The sequence below is a fragment of the Candoia aspera genome, chromosome 5, assembly GCF_035149785.1.
Source record: "Candoia aspera isolate rCanAsp1 chromosome 5, rCanAsp1.hap2, whole genome shotgun sequence".
Taxonomy (NCBI): Eukaryota; Metazoa; Chordata; class Lepidosauria; order Squamata; family Boidae; genus Candoia; species Candoia aspera.
The window spans coordinates 2,298,989-2,326,026 of NC_086157.1; the positions used below are offsets into that span (position 1 = coordinate 2,298,989).

General features: G+C 37.6%; 1 protein-coding gene across 2 annotated transcripts in view; it reads left to right on the forward strand.

The window, feature by feature from the left end:
- Positions 1–27,038, forward strand: part of KLHL1 (kelch like family member 1) — a 116,329-nt gene that overhangs the window by 36,308 nt on the left and 52,983 nt on the right. For both annotated transcript variants that reach the window (XM_063304542.1, XM_063304543.1), the window contains 2 exons: positions 398–534; positions 14,954–15,150. In XM_063304542.1, the coding sequence (XP_063160612.1) occupies positions 398–534; positions 14,954–15,150 (334 nt within the window). The remainder of the gene's footprint in view (positions 1–397; positions 535–14,953; positions 15,151–27,038) is intronic.

Genomic DNA, 27,038 nt, shown 5'->3' on the forward strand with positions numbered 1-27,038 from the left:
AGAGAAGAGAATTCTCTTCCTACAAGGCATACGCTATAAACACGTGACTTTATTTTTTTTCAAAAACAACCTGAATCAAAATAAATATTCTGCTACTTATTTGATGCTTCAACGTACACTTTTTGTGAGTCCTTTTATTGATCTTTATTAATTGCCAGCCCAGGAAGGCTGCTCTGTACTTTTGCTTGGAAGAGAATGGGATTCAGCAGAACGTATTTCCAAACAAATGTTTGTGGCAGGCCAGAATGGGCTATGTTGTCATGCCTTTTTGAAGTGTGTAAAGTTTACAACAATTATTGCTGGTTGAGCGTTTGCAGAGCTAGACTGCTGAACTCTACTGAAATATAATACATTAATGGATAGGTGTGTTCCTTCTCTCTCTCCCCCCACCCCCCAGGCTTGTACTCAGCTCAGTTTCGGATTACTTTGCTGCCATGTTTACAAATGATGTTTGTGAAGCCAAGCAAGAAGAAATCAAAATGGAAGGCATTGACCCTGGGGCACTTTGGGATCTTGTTCAGTTTGCATATACAGGTACCAAAATGCATTGAATTATATTTTCAGGAATGAACCCTGATTCTTTTGTTCATCTTTCTTTAACAACAATAGAGTACTAATACACCAGCAGTTTGTATAATCTGGATTAATAGATAATAGGAACTGGGAAAGGTGGCATGCTATACTTGTGAAATTCATACAAAACCACATCACTGTTCTTCTAAGGATTGTTGGTTTTGTGCCTGTTTTGCCCAGTCAGTAGAAGACTTCCAGTAGAAGAGAGCACCAAGAGAGCGCCTAGATGACTTTTCACTTAATATATACAGCTATTTCATGCTAGGTGTAGTAAAGCAAAATATTAAGGCCTGATGGAGGAATTGTTTGTATGTATTATCCCAAAGTTGCTTATCTGGTATCAGCAGTTGTTTCACACTTTGCCTCCAAACTGGAGGTACCTATATCAGTACCAATATGGAGAAAGTAGCATTACAGGCAGTCCTTGATGTACACACATTCAAAGTTACAATGGGACTGAAACAAGTGATTTACAACCAGTCCTCACATTTACGACCATCACAGTGTTCCCACAGTCACACGACCAAAATTCAGGCGCTTGGCAACCGGCATGTATTTACAATGGCTGCAGCATCCCAGAGTCACGGGGTTGCCATCTGCGGCCTTCCCAGACCTCTTCCGACAAGCGTAATCAATGGGGGAAGCTAGATTCGTTTAACAGCCACGGCAAAAAAGGTTGTAAAATCAGGCGCAGTCATGTGATGCCTTACTTAATGACCATACCACTTAACAATGAATGTTATGGTCATTGTCGTCGTAAGTTGAGGACTACCTGTACTTTTCATTGCTATTAGGGGGAAAATAATTGAATATGTATCGGAATTTTTTTTTTCTGTCTATAAGGAGAGATGATTCTGTATTTCGTTTACCTTAAATTTGTGTTTGTAGGAAGACTGGAAATTTAAAATGCAAAACAATTGAAGACATTCATAGTTATAACTACTACAGCTTGGTGGTTAAGGAACAGATTGCAGATGGGAATGCATTGCTCAGAATATGATAAGAAAGACAAGATGATGGTCACCATGGGGCAGTTGAAGCCATGCCTTTTTCTCATATGCATCCCGTGTATGGTACACATAAAAAACAGGCAGAGCTCTGATTGCACTATTGTCAGCATCATCCTGACTTTATTTTACCATCCCTGGCATTACTTCATCCTGTTGATCAGTAAAGACAGTTTCCTGTCTCCTCCATGGTTTTTAAAACACAGTTGGACTTAAATCTACTAAAATTGGTTTCTCGTGTTATTCATGTGATGCTGAAGCCAGAGGAATGTGTATTCTTTCCTAGGGTCCAATTCTGGTCAAGGACCATAAATTTAAAATTCTGTTCTTCTTTCCTAGGACGCTAGATAACTTAAGGAAACATTACATGAAAAATAACTTGGAATCTCAGACTGATACTTCTGAACACACTATTATTGATCCCCGAGAAAATGGGTTAATCAGTGTCGTACTGATAAATTTTTAAGGCCAAAAGCTCATACCAATCATTCATACAGCCATCTCTCCCAAGAGAGTCCATTGTCAGAAATATTATGTATTTGTCCTTCAGCTTTTCTCTTCTCTATTCTCAAAGCAACTAACATATTGATTAAGACAGATATTTCAAAACTAAAGGAACAATAAATAAAATGTTGAAATTAATATTTCAGGATGTGACTGCAGTCCAGTGTATAATTACTTGGGCATGTAAGCTCCATTTAACTTGGTGTGTTTACTTCCAATTGTTTTGTTTAAGCTTTAGCAAAAGATATTCAGCCAGGTGAAAATGCAATATTTATGTTATTTTGAACTTCAATAAATGTGGGAAACAATTGTTAATGTTTGAATTGCTTGTGTGAAGATAGAACTCCATTAAAGGAAACAAAAGACATGCCAAATGTCTGCTCATATTTTCCCCTCATTTTCTGACTTCTTCTGTGTCATGGGTAGAGAATTGGCCTCGCCGATAATACAACCCATCAACCATCATTTTTCTGGTCAAAAATTGGCAATATGGTTTCTTTGAGCCTTTGCTGATTTACAGAGACATAAGCTGAGTCTATTTGGAGTTATTCTGCTGTCTCCAAATGAGACCACAGGTGGACCTCAAAACATTGAATTCTTTCTCCCAACAACTAATGAATCCTCACCATACCCATCATAGTTATTCTCTCTGCCTGGAAGATTTCCCCTTTCAAACATGACAGCAAATACAGTATATGTTGATTTGGAAATTGGTCTGGAATGTAGGTCAGAAAGATTTAGCCAGTTTCTTTCTTATCTATGTTTAACTAAACATTCCTGGGGTTACATAGTAGACTGCCCATGTCCGTTACTTTTCCTTAACCCAAAGGACAGAGAAGTTGATGAATGTCCTTCTAGAGTACACTCATAATCATAGGCCACCAGGTTCTATGGATAAATGTTTGCATTGCTTACAATGTATAGGTTCCGTATTACAATAATACCTTAATGCAATGTAGATATTATGTAACGAGTAATGCATCCAATGGAAAATCCAACACTTCCGCAAAGCAAATTAGTTTAACATGTTGGATGCATGTTTGAGTATGTGTGTACATACATATGTGTGTATCTATAGCTAGATATATATATCTACATGTATATCTAGATATTTAATCACTGGTATCCCCAAACAATCGATCAAAAGCAGTGTGTTAAATGAAAGATATATTTAAACCTAGCTTTATAAACTTCCATTCTCATTAGCAGAATAGCAAACACAGTACTGAAACACCAAGGTTTTGATTGAAAAGTCTATTAAGTAAAGCAAATTATTTTTTACAGGGTAGGTATTAAGAAGAAGAATAAAAAATTAAACTGTAAAATTGTAAATATTTCTTGATAAGCTATAATGTTTTTCTGGCAATGCAGCATTCTCAGAAGAATGCCTTAAGCCAATATGTAAAGATCATCTTAAACTTCAGCATGTTGAGTCTGGAAAAAAATGAACGAAAAGAAAGAACGTCAATCAGTCAAGACCCAGACAAGAAACTTAAAATATTTTTTAAAAAAAAATCTCTCTACCGATCTGCACTGGACCAGCATGGTACATTCGGTTCATAAATTTCAAGGAAGAGGGTTTCATCCTGCAGAGGATTGATTCAGGTTGAAGTGTGTGTGTGTCTGTGTGTGTATTCCCCTTTTGTTAAATATGTTAAATGAATATTAAGCAATGTGAAAACTAGAATGGGAATACTGGATGTAATGTTGTTATATGAACTCGATACATGGTTTCATTACAGCATAAATGAAATTACTGTTTCATTAGGACTTGTTTAATTCAAATGGTATGCATTATGCAAATGTACAAGTAACATATTGCTGCAATTTATGCTTGTTTAGGCAGAGTACTAATTTTATAACTTTCCAAATCATTAGACCAAGACTTTCACTCTCTCTGTTTGTATAGAAAAGGGTATTCAATATGCAGTAGGAAGTAAATCTTTCCCAGTTTGACCATATATTGTATGAATACTGAAACAAGATTACACTTGTGGATTAGCCATCTGAAGCCCTTCAAGAAATGAAGAATCATCCCGCAAGCAGCTGATAGGCAGGAATTGATGTTTTCTGAATAAATTGTTTTTACATATTGCAAGCAGGCATACACACATCTGCAGTTATAGTAATTCAAACACAAATCCAAGTATGAGATTATTCAGTAGTATAACAAGGCTAATGGTACACTAGAGAGCTGGTGTGGTGTAATGGTTAAGGCATCTGGCTAATAACTGGGAGACCACGAGTTCCAGTCCCACCTTAGGCGTAAAGCCAGTCACTTTCTCTCGGCCCTAGGAAGGAGACAATGGCAAACCACTTCTAAGAAACCTTGCCAAGAAGACTGCAAGGACTAGTCCTGGCAGTCGCCAGGAGTGAACAGCTGACCTGAAGGCACACGCACAAACAGTGATACACTAGACATGAGTAATTTCATAACTAACATTGATGACAAATACCACATGTTGCCTGGCGTATTTTTTTTTTATTTGTTTATTTGTTGGCTGCTTTGAGAATTGCATAACTATCAGAATTTATGCTGCACTTCGGAATGCTTTGATAAAATATTCCTTCTCTCTCCTCTTCTGACTCATTAGCATTTCCTCTCATTTGCATCCTCTTTTATTTTGTGTTTTCCTTCCCTTCCCTTCCCAATGCAACAACCTCTTCCGCATATCCCATATACATCCTGATTTGTATTGTTTTTGTTGCTTCCTGGCAAAGTGTATGTGTGTGTGTGGGTGTCTTTGTGCCTGCTTGTATGTAGCTTGTTTAAATCAGGATGGCTTGTGTGTGAAAGAGAATGGTTACTATATGCATCTAGGAATTGGTTTTATAAATAGAGTACCTTAATAACCCAATTCATTCAATTCACTAAGGTTGTTCTTGCTTTTTTTTTTCTTTTTGGTTAGTTAGTTTGTTTTTGGTCTTCATCTTGCCCTTCTAGGCACACATACATACTATCTACCCCCATTTATTGGGAAGTGGAAAATCTCCACTTAATGATGCCAACATAGATTGACAAAGGTGGAGAAAGTGGGCATGGTACAGATTCGTTTTGTTTAATTTTAGAAAAAAAACATAAGTTTGCATAGAAAATGAATTCGTTCATTCACACCTTAGGTTGGTTTTGCACACAAAATGAACTGACTAAACATGGGTAGTTGTAAACAGTAACTAATCACTTTTAGGACCGTTCTCTGGCATGACCTTATGCTTTGTATTTATTAGGCTTTTGCATAGCACTCAAAAGGTTGTTGTGCACACACACAGACAGCACGCTTCTTTTTGAGCACAGCACCTGTGTCTTCCAAGGCCACACAGCTTCTCTGTGTATCCGTGCAGAGAGGCATGGCTTTGTCTTGCAAATGTAGATGCCTTAGCTGCTCATAAACGGTAGTTCGTAAATATTCCCATGCACTGTGAAAAACCTTTTGAAAGCTTTCCGTAGGCATATTTTAGTGTTTGCAGTCACGTTATCAGGGGTAGAAATGGCCTCAATTCGTATGAAGGTTTCAGTAAACGGATCAGATTCCACAGTACTACAGGGCTATTCAGTGCTTCAGTGTGAGTGAGGACTACTTGAAAAACCATGTTGCGGAAGAGTGATGCATAGCAAAATGTAGACGCAAATTTGCTTAAAAAGGCAGAGAACAGGGTAATGCTGCGTTGAAGGAGATCTAAAAACAAGAAGAAATAAATGAAAACATATGCCGTGCAGCCAAAACAGTTTTACAGTAATTCGTTTTGGACTGAGAGTGTTTTAGATGGCAAGATGCTCTCAATCCATAAAATGCCCTTATGCCCAGGATATTCTGCTGTATGAGGGCAAAGGAAACTAGCTGTAGAATTTCCCTGTGAGCTCTTATATAGGCTTTTGTGAAAAATGCTAGCAAAATATTTATTTTCTGGCTGAATTTATTTGAATTTGCCCTGGTACAAATAGTAACATGCAGGAATTACTGTGCACTGAATGGGATCAGCAAACAAGTGCAAAACTACTTGAAAACTATTAATTGAAACTCAAAATTTATTTCCCCGTATTCAAAACAATTCACATTTTTAAAATGATTCTTAAAATAAAATTTATTTGAATACAGTTGACCACTTTGAATCAAAATAATAAGCTGCCAATTGTTTTAAGACATACTGTATCATTAAATATAATATTAAATATAAAGAGAATGTCTCAAAATCATAACATGTTTCATCCCACCAGCTGCAGGAATTGTTCATCTCTGGCCCAGAAGGAGCAATATACAGTATGTTGCTGGATTTTGCAAAAGATCTCTGAAGATACAAGAAATAAAAAGATGTAATCAAATCCAGAACTGTTAGTAAAAGTTTGAAATAATTAAGAGGTTATTTCTATTTGGTTCTTGATCAATTTTTAGTCTTCCACTGTTTTGACATTTATTAGTGATTACTCATTGCAACATTAACAAGCAGCTTCTGTAAGAATCTTAGGGATGGACAAGGGATAAACCAAAATGTGAGTTTTCTGCTTAATGAAAATATCACAACTGAAAATTATAGTAGTACTAATTGTCCTCTAAAGTTATAACTCTGTCCTAGATCATCTTCAAAAAATGTGTTACTATCAGTAGACACGAAGTTTGAATAACTGTCTCATTTGAGCACGTAAAGACAATAATTTTTCCCAGTTTTTTAAAGTTATGATTCCCCCCGCCCAGTTTTTTAAAGTTATTTCTCAAAACAACACATGTTCATGATGCTGATCTCAATAAGAAAATTAAAATTTATTTTGGAAAATAAGTGGCACAATTACAATATAACTTCAAATGTGTAAGCTGTTTTTCAATATCATGAGCACTTTTGTCTTATTGCGTCAAGCAATAAGGCTATTCCAGAAGTGTTATTATGAGAATGGCAGCAGAAGAGCTTGTGTTTCATAACTCATTTTGTTTTGGTAAGAAATAAAGGAGGCAGTGATGGAAAAATATGTGGGAAACTATGATGGTTGAATTCCAGTAAAATTTGATAAATGTAATAATGCTCACACACAAACACACACACACAGAAGGAGAAGTGCCTTGTCTGGAAGTTTGGATAGAAATGTGAAATATAAATATTCTATGCTGTGAAATCTCATAATAAATAGGGCAATCCACAAGAATTATGATAAAAGGCCTTGTGGGCTTCAGGTTTTGTTTTGTTTGTTTTAATTGTTGTTGTTTATTCGTTTAGTCGCTTCTGACTCTTTGTGACTTCATGGACCAGCCCGCGCCAGAGCTTCCTGTCGGTCGTCAAGACCCCCAGCTCCCCCAGGGATGAGTCCGTCACCTCTAGAATATCATTCATCCACCTTGCCCTTGGTCAGCCCCTCTTCCTTTTGCCCTCCACTCTCCCTAGCATCAGCACCTTCTCCAGGGTGTCCTGTCTTCTCATGATGTGGCCAAAGGATTTCATTTTTGCCTTTAATACCATTCCCTCCAGTGAGCAGTCTGCCTTTATTTCCTGGAGGATGGACTGGTTTGATCTTGCAGTCCAAGGCACTCTCCGAATTTTCCTCCAACACCACAGTTCCAAAGCATCGATCTTCCTTCTCTCAGCCTTCCTTATGGTCCAGCTCTCGCAGCCATATGTTACTACAGGGAACACCATTGCTTTAACTATGCGGACCTTTGTTGTCAGCGTGATGTCTCTGCTCTTAACTATTTTATCAAGATTTGCCATTGCTCTTCTCCCAAGGATTAAGCGTCTTCTGATTTCCTGACTGCAGTCAGCATCTGCAGTCATCTTCGCACCTAGAAAAACAAAGTCTTTCACTGCTTCTACATTTTCTCCCTCTATTTGCCAGTTATCAATCCAGCTGGTTGCCATAATCTTGGTTTTTTTCAGGTTTAGCTGCAAGCCAGCTTTTGCACTTTCTTCTTTCACCTTCATCATAAGGCTCCTCAGTTCCTCTTCACTTTCAGCCATCAAAGTGGTATCATCTGCATATCTGAGATTGTTAATGTTTCTTCCAGCGATTTTAACTCCAGCCTTGAATTCCTCAAGCCCAGCACGTCGCATGATGTGTTCTGCATACAAGTTGAATGGGTAGGGTGAGAGTATACAGCCCTGCCGTACTCCTTTCCCAATCTTAAACCAGTCCGTTGTTCCGTGGTCTGTCCTTACTGTTGCTACTGTTTTTTTAATACCTGATTTGAAATGTTCACGGTTGCACCCAAGACATCCTATAGCCATCTTTGGGAGTTCTCAAAGATGTCCTGTAAATATTTAATCTGCTCAATGCCTCTCAAATGACTAACAAATTATGCAAAGAGCACCCTCTGATCATAGCACTCATTTGTTTATTTTTATTTAAATTATTTTATCAAAGTCAGTTGCACCAGCACAACAGCACAATAAAGAAAACAAGTACTGTCACCCAACTTTAACAAAACAACTGAACATAAAGACACCACACTAACAATATTTAGCAAGCGCAGGAACTGAGCCAGCATCAGAAAGAGAACAACTAAAATTCAAAAAAAAAAAAAATCTTACTCTGGCTCTAGAAGAGCAGTAAAGTGAACACTAGGCAGGGAAAACATCTCAGGGCAAAAGGAATCGATTAAATAAAAGTCAAATCTCAGCAGAGAACGCTTAGCTGTTGAACTGAGAAAGTTTTGCATAATCTCAATTTCTGTAGGGATGCAAAAACAGTTGCAATACTGTTTTTGTTTTGTTTTTTGAAAGGAGTAGAATCAATCATAAGGTGTGCTTCTGATTTTAGTCTCTCTCTCTCTTTTTTTTTTCCAAATCAGCCAAAAAACAGGATGTTTCTAGACTTTTCCTAGAACAGAGATCATTCTCAGTTAAGGAGCTAAGGAAATACCCCTTTTAAGTTAGTCCTTGATTTTGGTTTTGATTCTTTTTTTTTTTAACCCTGCCTTTGGATCTAACCTTATTTGTTCAAATGTTTAAGCTCATGTATATTCTATCCATCTCTGCAGCCATTAAAACAAAACATTCATTCTTTCAAGGATCACCTTACTGCTTCTGCATCACGTGTCTATGGCAATTTTCACTTCTAAATCAATTATTTCAAACCACAGTGTAGTAATGAAAGCACCATGTAAAGCTATTATCCTCTGTAAAACTGCTGTACACTATTATGCAACAGATAATGAGTAATATGATAGAAACAGCAGAGCGTTTTAATCTTGCTAGGATGGAAATGGATACTTTTCACATGTGGGTACAGAACACATAATTGCCAAGCTATTAGTTTAAGCCTTGATCTACTTCAAGCTTCCGTACCACAAACTTGATAGAGCAGCTGATACAAAGAGAAAATTTCCTAAAGTCATCTGAGAAGAGTTGAGAAGTATTGTGCTACACTTGTGCAACAATGCACTCATTCACATTACGGTATGGCACACATGGATCTCAAAGTTGATCCAGGATTTACAGGAGTGTTTTGTTTGTGCAAGGACTGACAGTTAATGCTGACATCCAACACGTTTGTCATTTGTCTTGTTTTAAATCAAAACAGTTGCCCCGCAACTACACCACTAGCATATCAGTTATTTGACCTAGTGAGTTCTACAGCTTACAAATGGGAAAAATGTCCACTTGTATTATCCAAAAGCATGCCAGTTCTGTTATTAGGAATACTTCCAAGGGAGTTCCTAGATTTATTTACTATATATTTTTGTTCCTATGACATGCATTGTATCAACTCTCTCAGGGCAAGGAGCAGAATCTGCGTTGATCTATACCGGCATGCTGGCTGGGGAATTCTGGGAACTGGAATTCCACACATCTTAAAGTTGCCAAGGTTGAGAAACACAGAGCCTCTGCATTTTTTAACAGGTTAATAAGGGTGTGTTCAGGGCTGAAATGGGTGAATGCAATTTATATATGCATAGGATAGAATATATGCAAAATCTGGGTAGAACTCATGGATGTGATCATGTTCCTCCTCTATCTGCATACAAAGATACCTAGAAGTTGCATGAGAATAAATAAATGAAAAGGTTTGCATAGAAGTTGTTTCTGATAAATCTTTTCCTTCCACATGTTTGGTACAATAGTAATAACAGTTTCCTGCAGTTTCTCTGCTTTCTTTAACACACAAATACAGTGTGTTAAGGAAATATTAACACTTTGAGCTGAAGGATACCAGGGAACTTTTTTGATAGTTTACTTGATTAGAAATCTGTAAATTTTAGCAAGGTAGGCCAAATCACAGGTGTTTCCATTTTGTCCTTTCCTAGTCATAATTATTATTTCAGTTCATTTTAATGAGGTGTTTGCATTTAGACTCCCATCCTCCTATGCTTTATTCATTTACCCACACACATGTCCATTATCTATTCAGTGGGAGCTGTGCATGATAACCCTTCTCTAAAAATTCACATCTCATGCCTCAGTTACCGTTTGTTATTGTTCAGAACCATGGTAGTAGGAAAAGAGTAGCTACATGCTTCTCTCAGGACCTGTTAATTGCTTTTGCTATTTTAACTGATGACAGATATCCTATGCTCACCCTTTTCAAAAATAGAGGTGAGGGAGTGACACAAATCACTGGCTTAGGATGGGCTGATAAATCAGCTTACAGTGGCTAGTTGCTGCCAACCATCCCTACCTTATATCAGAGGAAGGTACTTAGAGAAGGTCAGACTATTTTGTTATGAAGGGGTGGAGAAAATCCTACATTTGTAAGCAAAATATGGGCTCCTAAATCAACATCTGAGGTTATATAGGATTGGCAGATGGATGAAGCTATTCATCCTTTCCTGCCAATTCTCCTATTCAGATGTTGTCTTACAAGCTATTTTTCTTGCATCCAGGCCTACTAGTTATTTTAAAACCTAGCCTAGAACAAAATCGCTGGAGGTGCTCTGTAAACTGATGAATGGGGAGAATGCCAACTGATATTCTACTACAAATGGTGAAATATGCAAATGAAATCGAGAAGATAACCTGATACAATGCTGGCTTGATTGATTGCTTTGTTTCATAATAAATTAGCTGGTAGTAATAATATTGCAAAATAAGCCAAGTTTTTTAAAAGTTACAAAATATAACAAAAGCTTAATGGCCTCTTTCTTAAATGTATGAGAGACAGCATGATATCTTCAGTTAGAGCCCAATGTTACTTGGAGTGTAAGAGATGAAGCTCAGGACTCTGTAGTAGATTTAGAGATGTATGGACATCTTTGAGATGGAAACATCAGGTACAAGCCTGACATCCATAGGTGACCAAGGGGAGAAAATGAAATCATAATTAGTGGCATTTGCACAGTGACATTGTGAGATGTGTGACATTATGATGGATTCCAACATATCTCTCGAGTACCAGATTGGGGAATGTGAATGGACAAATTCTAGAACAAGAACCATCCATCTCACAGCCCCTGTGTCCTTCAACACACTGAGTATCTTTGCTGATCATGGCCAATTTGTAGTATGCTTGGGGAGGAAGTGGAGAAGCAGTGGATTAGGCAGTAGAGCCTAGATAGACAGGCCTGCCTTATCCCACAGGTCTATAATGTCCAGAGAATGGACAGGAATAAAGATACCTTAGATACAGGTGAGGGAAGCTCAATATACTTTTAAAATCTTATCTCTTGTGGCAGTCTTTAAAGAGCCTCTGCTTTATTTAATATTCATGTGCCTCTCAGATCTGTTTTAATACAAAAGGAAACTTCTTTAATGTTGTGCAGTGGAATACAATAGAGTTAGTTGCCATACCTGTATTTTTTTAACATGTATCGACATTCATCATAATATATACACTTGAGTAGAGCAAGGAACAGCCTTCTCCCCCATGCTTCAGGGATACGGAAGATCTCTGGAGGCCGAGGTAAAAGTGAAGGTGTTGAAGGACACAGGGGCTGTGAAATGGAGGGCTCTTGTTCTACAATATGTCCATTCATCTTCCCCAATCTGATATCCAAGAGATGTGTTAGGGTTTATCATCCTGCATATAATGGGAAATGATTATTTATTTATATCTCACCTTTTATTGAGGAGTTCAAAATGGTGTACGCAGGACCTCCTATTTCTACAGAACATCTGCCCACATCCCAACCCTGTGAAGTAAGTTAGGCTGAGAGAAAGGGTCAGGCCCAAAGTCACCCAGGGGGCTTCTGTGGCTGAAGACAGACTTCAACCCAGATCTCCCTGGCTGCAGCCAACACTTTAGGCACTACATCCCAATGCTGCTATACATTTTAAATAAAGCAGGAACAGATACTTGTCCAAGATGGTACCATGTTAGAAAGGGATCCCAAAATTACATTAGACTTCTCCACGCTTAATAATCAACATTGGATGTGGCATTACTGTAACATCCCAAACTTTATTCATTTTTGTTAACTGACAGTATGCTACCTTTACTTTTTTTCTCTGTTGCGTGATGAGAATATTTTTTTTCCCCTCAGAAACTCATAAATGGAATCTCTTCTACTTCATTCTTCCCTGAGGATGGATGTCAATCTAAACCAAAACATAAAAATTAATATGATGGATGCTTCAGCATCAATGTCAAGTGTAATTTCAGTTAGCAATTGGCCTTTGAGGCCTAGAATATCATCATAGCTTAAAATATCTCTTAGCTTTATTTTTTCTCCCTGTGGCTAATTCATCCTAAAATTATCCTACTCAATTAGTTTTAAATAAAGAGGCAAACATCTGAAATATTTATCACTCTGATTATTAACTTAATTTATGCTTTGGTGGCTAGATTAAATTTAAATGTTTCCTCAGAAATTGACAGAAATTGAGGTAAATTTATTAATATCTGCAAGTACTCAATAGCCTTTATTTTCATATTATGTCCAATAAATCTTCTCACCTTACTTAATGCATTTTTCTCATTCCCACTTTAATCAATTCCTGCTTCAAACTTGGAAGCCTTGGGATTTAACGTCTCATTCTTACTTATTGATTTTGAGTTGGATCCAAACTAATAACACTTACAAGTATAGTAGATATTGTGAATCAAGGGGTTTAAGTTGATTATGATTTAAATCCCAGTGAATTCAGTGGGACTAGTCTAACACTGATTACATTTCGGTTCTATTTATTCTAGTCTATTGAGGTTGATTTCTCCAAAATGCAGCAACTCCAAGCCATTTTAGTCTCAGCTGGTGACAGAACCTGGCTGTCCTCATCTTAGAGCCAAATTAACAGAGGACTGTAGACTTGACTGGAATGCTGGAAGTTGAAAAGGAGGATGGAAGATGGAAATAGCAAAGCAATTCTATATAGCTCAATTCTGTACTGCACAGAGTGCCCATTTAGTAATCCAGAGTCTATCTTGACTTTGGAGCATCTTTCCTTTTTAGGCTTGGACTAATTGAACAAAAACCAGTGAAGTCGTAATTTGTATGAGCCTGAAAGCTGAAAAAAAAAGGAAAACGGAAGCAAACAAAAGAACAGTAGACAATAATGAAATTTAAGTGAATGGAAAATTAACCAAAACTATTTAATATTTTTTTTTCTTTCATGCTCACCTTTATTGTTGGCACTCATGCAGTAAGGCTTTCTGAGTACAACCAGACTTACCACAAGGGAGCATGCATAGCTGGGGTTTTAATTGTTACTGGTTTTAGCTGAAATACACCACATACCTAGATGAATGGAAATAAAAGGATAGGTCTATCTCTCTTTCACGCTCTGAACTAATCCAACCCCCCTTCAAAAAAAAAGGAAGTTTATACTTTAGAATAGAACAGTTACCCATTTTGCAGGTATAGTATATAGTATGGTTACATGAAGCCTATTATTTTGAAAAGGCATAGATGTAATTTTAAAAATTGTGAATTTTATATGAGTCTTCAGCAGGAAGTCATCTGGCCTATTTTAAAATCTAAACCAGGAAGGGATACTTCTGAGGATGTAAAAATTTTACTTGCAGATGAAAATCCTGAGATCACAGTGGCAACAGCCACTATGGCTATAAAAACAAGGTTTTTAGTAACAAATCAATGAGTTGGGCTTTTAAGTGTATCATCTAATATTTATTAAATATTTAATCTGTTAAACTGCTTTATCTAATGTCAAGCTCAGATTTTATTTGTAACTTGTTTTCAGGCCTTTTGGCTGTAAAAAAAAATAGAAATTTTAAAAATTAAAATTGGCCATTTCATCTATACAAAGAGCTAGACTATACACTCATATTTTGCCCTCATGATGGTTTGTCTGAAACAGGATTAGTGTCCTGGTGAGGGTGTAAATTGATAAATTTGGATACAGTTTTTCTTTTTTCCCACTTATCTAGACTTGAATCTGCAGGTCAGTTTTTCTCAGTGAAAGTAATGAAGTGAAAGGCATTTAATATAAACAAAAAACAAAACCCTAATCTGATTCCTTGGTATTCTTTAGGAGGGCTACTGCTAGATTGTAAAGTTGAAGATTGTAAAATAACTTATGAAGTATATGCTGTTTAATCCATTAATTAAAACTTCTAAAAACTGAATATTAAAACGCAGGTTCTATTGGTGCCAGTTTTCCTTAGTTGCCGCCCATCAGTGAAAGAAAAATTGGAACGCAGGTCTCAGAGGAATGTCTCTCTTCAAACTTCAAACGTTTAATTTGTTTAATAGTACAATGCAAACACCATGGGGTAATAGTGTAGGCCAGATTTTCCTGAACTGCAGTGGACTAACTGCTGATACTGGAGAAAGGAGAACTCAGTGAAGAATACAGAGAAAAGAGAGAACTGTGTTATTTTTTTCCTCTTAGGTTTCCAAATCAAAACATAATGATGTACTAATTGCATAAAGTTCAGTTTCCTCTGCTGTCACAATGGCTGAGAATTTCCGTACATGTTTTATGATCTTAACACCTGGCTCTAAGTTATGCACAAATATGGGTAGAAAACTGATTATGTTCCTTAATCTCTTATACAGGATGTTTGGAACTTAAGGAAGATACGATTGAAAACCTCCTGGCAGCTGCATGCCTCCTTCAACTCCCTCAAGTAGTTGAAGTGTGTTGTCATTTCCTCATGAAGCTTTTACATCCATCCAACTGTTTGGGAATCCGGGCATTTGCAGATGCTCAAGGATGCACAGAACTTATGAAGGTGGCTCACAGTTACACCATGGTAAGGAAGTCCTGATATGCCTTATCATCACAGCATAAAATCCAAAGATATATAAGATTCACAGAAACTATGAAGATTGCCCACAGATATACAGTGGTAAGGAAGTCCTGGTATGCCTTATCATCACAGCATAAAATCCAAAGATATATAAGATTCACAGAAGCTATGAAGGTTGCCCACAGATATACAGTGGTAAGGAAGTCCTGATATGCCTTATCATCACAGCATAAAATCCAAAGATATATGAGATTCACAGAAGCTATGAAGGTTGCCCACAGATATACAGTGGTAAGGAAGTCCTGATATGCCTTATCATCACAGCATAAAATCCAAAGATATATAGTATGCACAGAAAGATTTATATTGTTTTTTTAAACTTTATTAATACTTACAGGTCTATGTATTTTATTGTTGTGCTTTCTGGCCCATAGGCTGTAATAAAGGTTGATTTGAGAATGCACAGAATTTATGAAGGGGGCTCACAGCTACATCATGTGAAGGAAGTCCTGATATTTTTTATCATCAGAGCATAAAGACAAAAGGTATATAGGGTATAATCCATATCAGCATTTTAATGATGCAATTGGTTTCCCTTTTTCTCATCTTCATTTCTATAACTCTTGAAAGCAGATACAGAGGGTACAAAGGGCTGTTACTGCTGATAAAACAATATTATGAATAAAAAGATTAAACTGGATTTTACCCATATGTTTTGATAATATTTCAAAACTTCCCTTATGATTTTGTGTTGCAGAAGCTATTAAGCATGTATTTTAGGATAATGTGGTTATGAAAGCATTGTATAACTACTAACTCACCATCTATTGAGAGAGACTTATTTGAATGAATATGTGTAACAAATCTGTGCCAGACATTTACATGAGAAGTTAACAGATCGGTTTGAGAATGAAAATAATTTGGCAAATGGAACAGGTAACTTCAGGGCCAGCTGTTACATAGATCAGGCATAACTATTACAACATCTGGTAGAAAAATCAATTACCAAGTTATTGGCATTGTGTATTGCCTTTGCAAACTTCAGGAAGAGTTCAATCTGATATCCTGTAGGAAATTCTGATTAGTAGAGGTATGAGAGAAAGTTGCATTTTGGTGCCATTATGGTTTAATTTTAGTATCAGTTTTCTTGTTTCATAGCTTTGAGATTTGAGTCATCCTCCAGCTCAGCTGAGAAATAGGTACTTTGTTTCATACAGTGCATATGCAGCTGCTTTGTTTCTTCAAACTTCTGTTCTTTTGCATGCCTTTGCTATCTATTATAACAAATTGGCATTAGAAATAAACCATATCAAGTTTAGAATAACAGTGCTTTCAAAATGCCCCAGATTTCTTAATTGGTACCTAGATGAGCATAAAGCTGAACAGGGTTCCTGTTTTAAATATCTATCTTCCAAGCTACAGGCAACTGGACAGCTCACTTAAATTATGGAACTTAGAGGCCCAGGGCCCTAAAACTTCTGTTTTATGTTTTTATCCAAATAGGGGTACTCAATTTATCCCAGCATATCAGCTGTACTTAACTAAGTCTCATACTATAAAGAGCCCTGGAAATTAGAAGATTAGCAATCTGTAATCCAGAAAAATTATCCAGACTTATGTAATGTACATATGTAATACATTGCTTTGGTTGGAGATGGATGGCATAATTGCAGTATGGTTGAAATTAAATTAACATACAAGTATTGTTGGAAAAATGGGAATGCTCACTGGAGAGGAAGTTGCACCTTGAATTATGTTCTTGTAACCCTCCTGACAAAATAGGATATGGAGAAGCCAGAATAGTGATTAGACAAAACGTCTGTGATTTTGACTGGTAAGTAGAACTGTCATGTATGTAGGGAAGATTTGTTCAGCAGCCAAGTTAACAACATAAAACTAGGAAGAGTGTTAAGAGTGTTAAATAAGATAACTATGCCAACATATTGCAGGGGAGTGATCCTAGCCTCTTTGGTGCTGTACACGTGACAGGGCTGGAGAAGAGCTGCATAAAAGCTCCATATGTTGAACATTACCCTGCTCATGCAGTGCAGGCCGTTTGGAAACAATAATGCACATATTGTTTTATTGCAGGTTGCTCTACTTATTTATTACCAGATTCAAATTATATAATGTCTTTCAATGTGGCTAAGCACACAAGGTCCACTAGAAGGTGATTCAAATCGTTGAAAGCACATACAGATGTATAAATTGTCAACCTGTGCTGGCAATCTGTGATGTTTAAATGCCTTTTCTTTTTTACTGGATAATAACTGCAATAAAGATTCATTCGTTCACTCATTCATTCCATTTTGGGGGGTAAGGAATGGGACGGTTGATCAGGATCACATTGGAAGCTGTCACGATTGCTGATCTTTTGGTGTAGTGATAAAAATTGAATTTGAAGCTGCCAAGGGCACATCTTGGTAGTCCAACTAGGTCTCTTACCAGGAAGTACCTTCACGGGAGACTGATGACTTGAATTGGTTCATTACGGGATGCTAATTGCTATCTTGTTACAGTATGACTTAGTCACAACCAACTAACAACTCTCATTTATAGTAATGCAGCTTAGTAGGTGAGTTCTACTTTCCATGGTAGGGAAAGAAACAATGTCTATTCTTGTGACTCCAACAGCGTTGCTACATAAAATAACAGTAGACTTATGTATATTGGATAAGGACTAAATGTTTTCCATTTCCATCTGTGCTATTGTAATAATATTCACTGTCTAGATACACTGGACAGAATGTGGACAAGGATTTGCATACGGAGCTTCTCAATTTCATGCTCGCCCAGCCTAAAATAAGATAAATCCAGTCTGAAAGGAAGTGTTAAACTTCTTTACAGCAGAGTGTAACACAATGCAATGAACTTCCCCCAGAAGTGGAATTCAGAAGGGAAAATTTCCAGGAATGTCCACTCTGTAATCTTGCGATTCCATTTAAGGCTTGGAATCAAGATCCTTTGTACCTTAATAGGGTTTCTGGACTGTGTATAAGAAGCAAATGTATCTTATATACTTGTGTAATATTTGAGCATAATGAATCAAAAGTCATTCCCCAATAAGTAAATGGAAAGAGAGAGACAGAAAAGAAAAGAATGATTTCTCAGCTAAAACTTATCCAAGACTTGTTGCCTTCAGTTGAATCTGTATGGTTGAAGATAATATTACAATATGGCTGATGGGATTACATAATTAAAGAGGTATCTGGCTCTTCTGGTCCAGACTGAAATTATTCCTTTAGTAATAAACCGTGTCTTCAATGCAGCTGCTGTGCTTTTGCTCAGCCAGGTTTCTATTAGCACCAAGCAGCATTCTTGGTTGGCTGTTAAGACAGTCTTTTCTGCTGAAAGATACAGCCACCTAGAATAAAAGTTTTCATACATGCTCCTAAAAACTATAAGCCTTACTGGAACATTATGCAGCATTTTATGATTTTTTTAAAAAAAAAATTCAGGAAGATTAATGAGATGCAGTCTAGAAGGTATTAAATTGTACTGTTTAATTTGTTTAAAATCTCTGGTCCTGACCCTAGAGGACCTGAGCCACAGTGTAGCTGTCAATAGAAGGAAAAGGGGAAAAATCATACCTATAACTTTAGAAATTGGCCACAAAGTTTAATACACTCCAGGACAATGATTTTAGTAAGCTGACTGTCTTTAGTGCCATGTTAGATTGGGATTTATGGTCGCTACCTTTTTACATGCAAAATGGAGATGGGGAAAGAAGAAATGGGGGAAAGAGGGAACAGAGCCTTCAAGAGAGAAGTGAATTTGAAAGAAAACATGTTGTGTTTGACAGGCAAAATGAAGAATTGCAAGCCATACTTAATGGTGAAAAATTAGAACAAGTAGATGGATATGTTTTGAATATGAATATGTAAAATGTTTTCTAAAGATGGAGGAATGGACGGGAACTTTTGCTGGTAGAAAGGTAGTGGGCAGCATGTGATCAGTTATGAAGAATGAATGTTCATTGAAAGAAGTGAAAAATGGCAGTGTGCAAAAGCATACTTCTGCCAATTGGGTAGGTCAGAAGAAAGTGAAAGCGAGTAGAATGCAAGGGGAATGGGAACTTACGAAGAGCACATGGTAAAACAAGAAGTGAAATCAAGAAGGGTAATGAGTGAGTGAGTGAGTGAGCAAATGAATGAATGAATGTGGAGTGAATGCAAAAGTGAATGATCAGTATTAAAGAAGTACATTAAGGTGGTTTATCATACAGAGAGAATAAAGGAAGGCTGAATCACAAACCCAATATATAACGGAAAAGTGAATGAGTCAAGAGCAAAGGCAAAAATGAGAAGCTGTTCTTGGATGGAATTGCAAGAACCTGAGAAAGAGAAAAGTGGGAAGCTCAAAGAAGTAATTTTTGAACCAGTGCATGGATGTGACAGAAGCAAGAATGGTTTGCAAGGAAGAGAAAGGCATTGTGAATGGTGTTGGTGTAATCTAGTGTTACTGTAGTTAGCTCTCATTTTATGTTCTCTCCTATCCTGCTTCCAGTTTCTTTTGATTACTTCTTATTTATTTTCTTCACTTTTCACACAAGTATGGTAGTTGTAAGATGTCTATTTTGCTTACCTACAAAGAAACAAGGGCGATGGGTATGTATGTTCATCCTTGTTACCTTTGTATGGATACCTTTCAAGTCATTGTCCATTTAGCTCAGTTTTGTCTACGTTGATCAGCAGTGGCTCTTCAGTTTTTTGAAACTGACCTGAAGGTACCAGGAGAGAACCTTAGATTTTCCACTTTCATTCGCTGCTCGCGTTCTAAATGCACCAAAAGCTCCACTTTAAAAATTTGACTAAAGAGTCAAATTTAGTCTGCCTTGACTAAAGAGTCAATCTTTAGTCTGCCTTTCATTTTTCTAAGGTCATGTTCCCCATCATCCTTTTTAGTCTGCATGCAGAATACATAGCCTCCTGGCTGTTTTGTTCATACAGTAAACATCCTACTCTGTTGCAGTGAAGATGCTTCACTCTTTTGGTACTACAGAATGTGCTTGCAAACATACAACTGAACTCATGTGCCAAGGGAACTTTTGACTTGGCAAGAGAATGTCCTGACAGATTCACCCAGCTAATTGCACCCATACATCACCTGCTCTTGCGTGAATCAATTTATATTAGAACATCAATATAAATTGACATGTCCTAAATATGAAAATAGATTTTGTGGGGAAGGAGGATGTGCCCACCTCTACAAATATATTAATAGTTACATCCTCTTGAGAAAGAGAAGGAAGAAATTCATGGAGATTCCCATAATAATTCTAAAAGGTTTAGGAGAATTCCAGAAGGATCAAGCATGGTCCCATCTGTAAGACATTCAATTTCAAAGGATAGGATAACAGTAGAACTGTAAAAACAACAATCCCAGTTGGTTTCTTCATTCAGATTTTTGAAAACAGCAACAAAAAACTTCAATTAGCTATGAACAACATTGTTTGTTTGTTTGTTTATTTTCTATCCCACCTTTATTATCCTCTTTTCTTTCCTTCCTTGGCATTTTTTGTGAATATGTAAAGCTTTCCACTTCTGTTTCTGATGCTAAAAGAAATCTAGATTTTTTTTTAAAGATAAGTCAACATCCATTTGGCTTGACTATTCCTAAGAAGTCAAATTGATTAAAATTAATTTTAAAATATGTTAAAAACATTTTTAGAAGTGCTGCAGTTACTCTTGATGAATTGCCATGGGTGACTGGATCAGGATACGAAAGAATATCTTGCAATAGGACAAATACTGCTGAGATATATTTCAATTGTGTTGAAAATCCTTAATAAAAGACATCAGTAAATATGAATGCATGTGCATCTTTTCATTATTTGGAAGTGCTAACAAGCTATAAGAAAATAAGCTTTCAGAATGTTGACTAAACAATCGAATCTATAGCACTTGTTTTGTGAAAATCCCAAGAATGGCAAGAAAGAAAGGACAGAAGCAAATCTAAGCTGTGTCTTCATTGTCATCATCAAAATAACAGTATCTGAGTTCAAAAATGGATATAACAATTCAAAGTATGAACATAAGAATAGATAATACTACTGATACATATCTGGAACATATCAGAGTTTGTTTAGTAACTGGATTTTCCACCTAATAAAGGTCCATATTTAACCTGAAATGTAACCTAGTGCATTTTTCTTTTAAGAAGCCATTACCATTCAAAAGGAAAAAAATGGGAAGGAGATGTCTAATTGACCATTATAGAAAGAAAGAAGCGAGAAGGAAATAAACACCACAGAGGAAGTAAAATAATACAGTTTTTAGATTTGTCAATGTGTGAGAATTTGAGGTTTCTGCAAAGCAAAACAAGTACTTTCTGATCTCATGGGCAAGAAAACTAAGCATCACATTACAGAAGTACAGCCAGATAGGCAGTGTGGATGGAAATGTCTTCACTGATTTATTCTTACTGATTCCATTTCTATCCTGCCACAGTCCAAGCACCTTTTCATGGCTTACCTTATACAGAAACATTAAAACATCCTTGGAAAGTCTTAAAAGAAAGAAAATAAAAATACATTATTTAGGACAAAATAAAAGAATCTCTAATTTTTAAGTAGACCAATACTTTATTTTATTTATTTATTAATCCAATTTATGCACTGCCCATATCACTGGGTAAGTGGCTCAGAGGGGCTTACAGTAAAAGATCGCAAAAACCATTATAGAAATATACAAAGTTAGAAGTGAAAAGCTATAAGGCAGAGAGAGCATCCTCAAGCCACCAACCACCAAAAACACAATATTGTGTTTTTATAGTTTTTTTTTTAACTTTGTAAGCTACCTGGAGTCAGTGTGTGTGGGTTGGGTGACCTTATAAATGTGTTTAATAAATAAATAAATGAAAATAAACCGCCACCCCCCAGGGCTGCCTATCAGTCTTGGACCCCCAAGCTAGATTGCAGAGCCTGGTCTTGACACTCTTCCTGGAGGCCAGAAGAGTGGGGGCCAACCTCACCTGTGGGGCAAGATGTTCCACAGGGCAGGGGCAACAGCAGAAAAAGCTCTCCCCTTCAACCCCACCAGCCAAAATTCTTTAGCTGATGGGGTCGCTAACATGCCCTTCCTGCTGGATCAGGTGGGATGGGTCGATGTGATTGGTTCCTCGGGTAGCCTGGCCCCTGCTGTCAAGGGCTTTAAAGGTAATAACCAACATCTTGAATTGAACCTGGAAGCACACCGGCACCCAGTGCAGCTGATGCAGCAGCGGTGTTACATGCGCAGCCCTAGAGGCGCCCATAACTGCCCACGCTGCCGCATTCTGCACCAGCTGCAGCTTCTAGATATTTTTCAACAGTAGCCCCATGTAGGGACATGGTGGCACTGAGGGTTAAACCACTGAGCTGCTGAGTTTGCCGATCAGAAGGTTTGAATCCACGTGATGGGGTGAGCTCCCGTTGCTAGTCTGAGCTCCTGCCAACCTAGCAGTTTGAAAACATGCAAATGTGAGTCGATTAAAAGGCACCGCTTTGGCGGGCAGGTAATGGCATTCCATTTAGTCATGCCGGCCACATGACCACGGAAGTGTCTACGGACAACACCGGCTCTTCGGCTTTGAATCAGAGATGAGCACCGCCCCCTAGTGTCAGACATGACTGGATTTAATGTCAAGGGAAACCTTTACCTTTACCTTTAGCCCCATGTAGAGTACATTGCGGTAGTCCATACAGGAGATGACCAGGGCATGAGTGACTGAAAGAAGGACTTCCTGATCCAGGAAAGGACACAACTGGCACACAACATAAAGTTGAGCAAAGGCCCTCCTAGCCATGGCTGCCACTTGCTCCTTGAGCAGGAGTTGTGAGTCCATGAGTAACCCCAATGCGCACTGGGTCCATCTGGGGCAGTGCAACCCCATCACGGACTAATAATGGCAGATTCCCATATACAGAGGAGCCCAGCACCCACAGCCACTGTTTCTTACCAGGGTTCAGCGGAAGCCTGTTGTTCCCCATCCAGACCGCCACAGTCTCCGGGCACCACAAAAGAGCATCCGTGGCATCACTTAGTTCACCCAGGACGGAGATGTACAATTGGGTATCAACTGCATAGCGATGGTATCTCATCCCATGGTGATGGATGATCTCACCCAGTGGCTTCAGGAAGATGTTAAAAAGGATGGGGGAGAGCCCTGAGCCCGGACGCACTCCACAAAGTAGGGGCCATGAGTTGGACTTCTTGCTCCCTATCAACACCGACTGGATATTGATAGGGATGGATGGATGGATGGATGGATGAATGAATAAATAAGCCAAAATGAAACAAGCAATAAGAAATAATGGTAAGGTAATGATAATGATGAATGAAAACCATACACTTGAGGAAACGTATAATATGTTGGAGGGGTGCATGTAGAAAGCAAAACAAAAAAGCAAATTACTTCCGTTCAAAAATTTGCCAAATGATACAAAAGGTTATTCTACCCACTTTATTGCGTCTTTAAAATAACTGGATTTTCCTGCTGGAAAATAAATTGATTTGTACCAGCTTTAGCTTTTGATTAAGTTGAGTCCACCTTCCGACTGATTCATCAAGACAGCTATGGTATCTCCATATAAAGCATTTTCTGCTTTTAACAATCTCAGTTTGAGGGCAAGGAAGGGCTATTGGGTAGCAGTAGGGTCCCTTCTCATTGATGGGCATCTATACTGTATAAGTTTGGTTAAGCAACTAAATAAATAAGCAAGCAAGAAGGAAGGAAGGCTTGATAATGGCTGAACAACAACAACAACAACAACAAAAGGGAACATCTAGAGTAGAACAAAGAAAAAGAGGGTTTAATAAATGGAACAAAAGAGATTGAAAGATTCGGGGAAAGCATGGTTGTGTTTGGCCTGTTACTGATTCCAGGAACCATGCTTGCTCAATTTCCTTGTCTAACTTCTTCTTTGCATCCAAATCCTTGGGGCTGGATACAAACTAGGGTCCATTGAGGATAATGGAAGCAGTCCCTCTTTCTAAAAGTAAGAATTTGTAATTCCACTGGAAATATTAGTAGGCCTACCAACAAGTTGCAAACAGGTTCAGAACAGATTTTTATAGTCACAAAGAATATATCTTGCCTCCTAGATGCGTACTGACTACACTATTCCCATTTGGCGTTCTTAAAATTATGCAAAGTGCAGAAAAAGTAAGAGGTGGTAAGGTGGTAAGTAAAACAAATTCAAAGCAGGAGAAAAGAGAAGATAAAATAATGAAGTAAATTATGCAAGTGAAATTCCCTGTACCTTTCTGTACTATGCTATCATTGCAAACCATTTTTTTTCTTGCGCGATGTCTAAACACTGATACGTACATTGCTTTTTGTTCTTTAAACTTCTTGCCTCCCTGTTTTTCAGGATCTCATCAACTCCATAAAACCATGGCTTCCTCTTTCCTTTCCTCAATATCTATTTATTCTTCTTTCATATATTTGCTTTGCAATTAATCTTCCTTCCTCCTCCCTCTATGACCAAACCACCTCGAGCTGCTTCAGTATTCATTCCTGACAATATCTCTTGCCATTTGACAGCAGACTTTTAAAGCACCCTGTTCTGATTACATTCTACTGTATTTCCTCTAACCAACCCAGTTCTCCCTTCTTTATAGTAAAGCGGGCACAAGCTTCCCTGTACAGCCGCTTTTCTATAATTAAACAAACATTTATTGCTTGCAACTGACCACATGCCAACCACCAACATTTTCACCAGCATGTGAACATCTTAAAATTTCTCTATTCATTTTTCCCACTTTATAAATATTCTAGCAAGGTACACACATTCATCTATTTGCTGCAGCTTTTCAGTGTTTATGTTTCATTTGCAATTGTGTGTTGAGTTTTCCCTTTCAAACAGCAGTATCTTTGTGCGAGTAGCAAATGCCTTCATCTTTGATGCATTAATTTTCGGATCCATTTTTCTGGCATCATTTGCTGAAAATCATTCAGGTTCTCAGCCAGCAACCCAGCATCATCTGCATACAGAAATACACACTTTCATTTCTCCAACCATCACACCTCTGCCAGAAGCATAACCTAGATTTTTTGTTCAAAAAATACTGTACATTAAACAACAAAGAGGACATTATACACTCTTATGTCCTACTGTTCCAATTATTCTTGCACAATGGTAATTTACTTCTATCACACAGTGCTCTTGCATCCTCAACACAATATTCACGCAAAATATTCCATAATTTAAGGTGGTTCACGTTATCACACTCTTTCTCTATATCAGTGTTTCTCAACCTCAGCAGCTTTAAGATGTGTGGACTTCAATTCCCAGGATTCCCCAGCCATGCTGGGGAATCCTGGGAGTTGAAGTCCACACATCTTAAAGCTGCTGAGGTTGAGAAACACTGCCTATATCAACAATTGTACAAAAATGTACATTTCTCAGTCACCTGATGAAAATCTGGTCTGGAATATCTGCCTGGCATGAAGTTGCATTGCATTTCCCAGCTGTTCTCATTTTCAGTTCTTACACTCTTTCAGTCAAAATCCTGTGCAGCCTCATTAACAATTGAACTGACCCTCCTGGAGATTTTACATTCCCCCTTGCTACCTTTCCTTTCATAGAGGAGAGCAGTAACAACAGTACTCAACAACACACAACCCTTCCTCAGATGCAGGCTGCATGCTTTAAAAATAATATTTTAAATTCATAATTAAACCTACATCCTCGCATCCAAGCATGTTTTCATCAATTCCATCTTCCTTCAGATCTAGTACACCCTTCTTTTTCTTTGTTCCACAGGCACACAACACATTCGATTCACCCCCTTCACCGTTTACTCCTCTTACATTACAAGTCAGCACCTTGCACGTTCCATAATTATCACCAGATGGCCTACAAGCATTGACTTCCACTGCCCTCCATAGCTTCGACGACTCAAGAGCTTCTAGCTTCTTAGTCTCTCCATGCTAAGAACTGTAACTATTTTTAAAACTGCAAATGTCAATTCTTATCAATTAAGAAAACAAGAAATGAGGTCAACACTTATATAGTAGTGAAATTTTCACAGAGGAGTGGAAAGACATTTCCCTTTGTGCTAAGGGCAGTTGCAAAGATTGTGTTTTCAATACTAAAATGATTCTTAGATGTTCCTTCTTCTCCACTCATGTGTCTGCCATAAACAGCTGTACGTCAGACAACCATTGCTTGGGGTTTTTGCTATCTGGCATTACTTTTTTGAAATCAGTGGGAGTAACTAGCATACTCTTCACAGGCTGGAACTGTTTTATAACAAGCTTTTTCCTATTAGAGCACTCCTCCCAAAGCACATTAGGGTACCACTTCATCAAGACTCAGTGGGGGGAAGAGCTAAGGTAAACATTAAGGGACCCACGCAGGGCAACCAGTCAATTAGAAGGCATGTGAGGAAGACAACTGCTGATAGTGAAATGCTTCGGATCCTATCCAGAAAGTAGTTAAGTAAATAGTCCATGGTAAATTAGTCTACCCTCTAATGCCTAATTTAACCCCAAGGGTTTGCATCCTTATTTCTTTAAAAAAATAAATAAATAAGGCTAAATTACTACATGGGCAGCAGTCAGTCTGCTGCTTGAACTGAGTGATTTTATGTTTAAGATGGAAATCAGATGCAGCCCCATCAAAAAGTGCCATAAAATTCAGTATTAATTACCTTGTGGAAACAAATTCCATTATACAGCAGAACATGTTTATTTTCTCACAGGAATGGGCCATATTCACTTTTATGGAAAAAAAAATAGCTTTATTATCTTATGGGAAGAGAATAAATGCATGGACTACTGATAGTATGGATTGTGAAAAATAAATCACTAAATGTCTAAATAATCATTTTAAACTGTTCATATACAAAAGGAGAAAGTAACTCTTTCTAAACTCTCAGTATTTGCTTTCTAAGGAAAAGAATGCA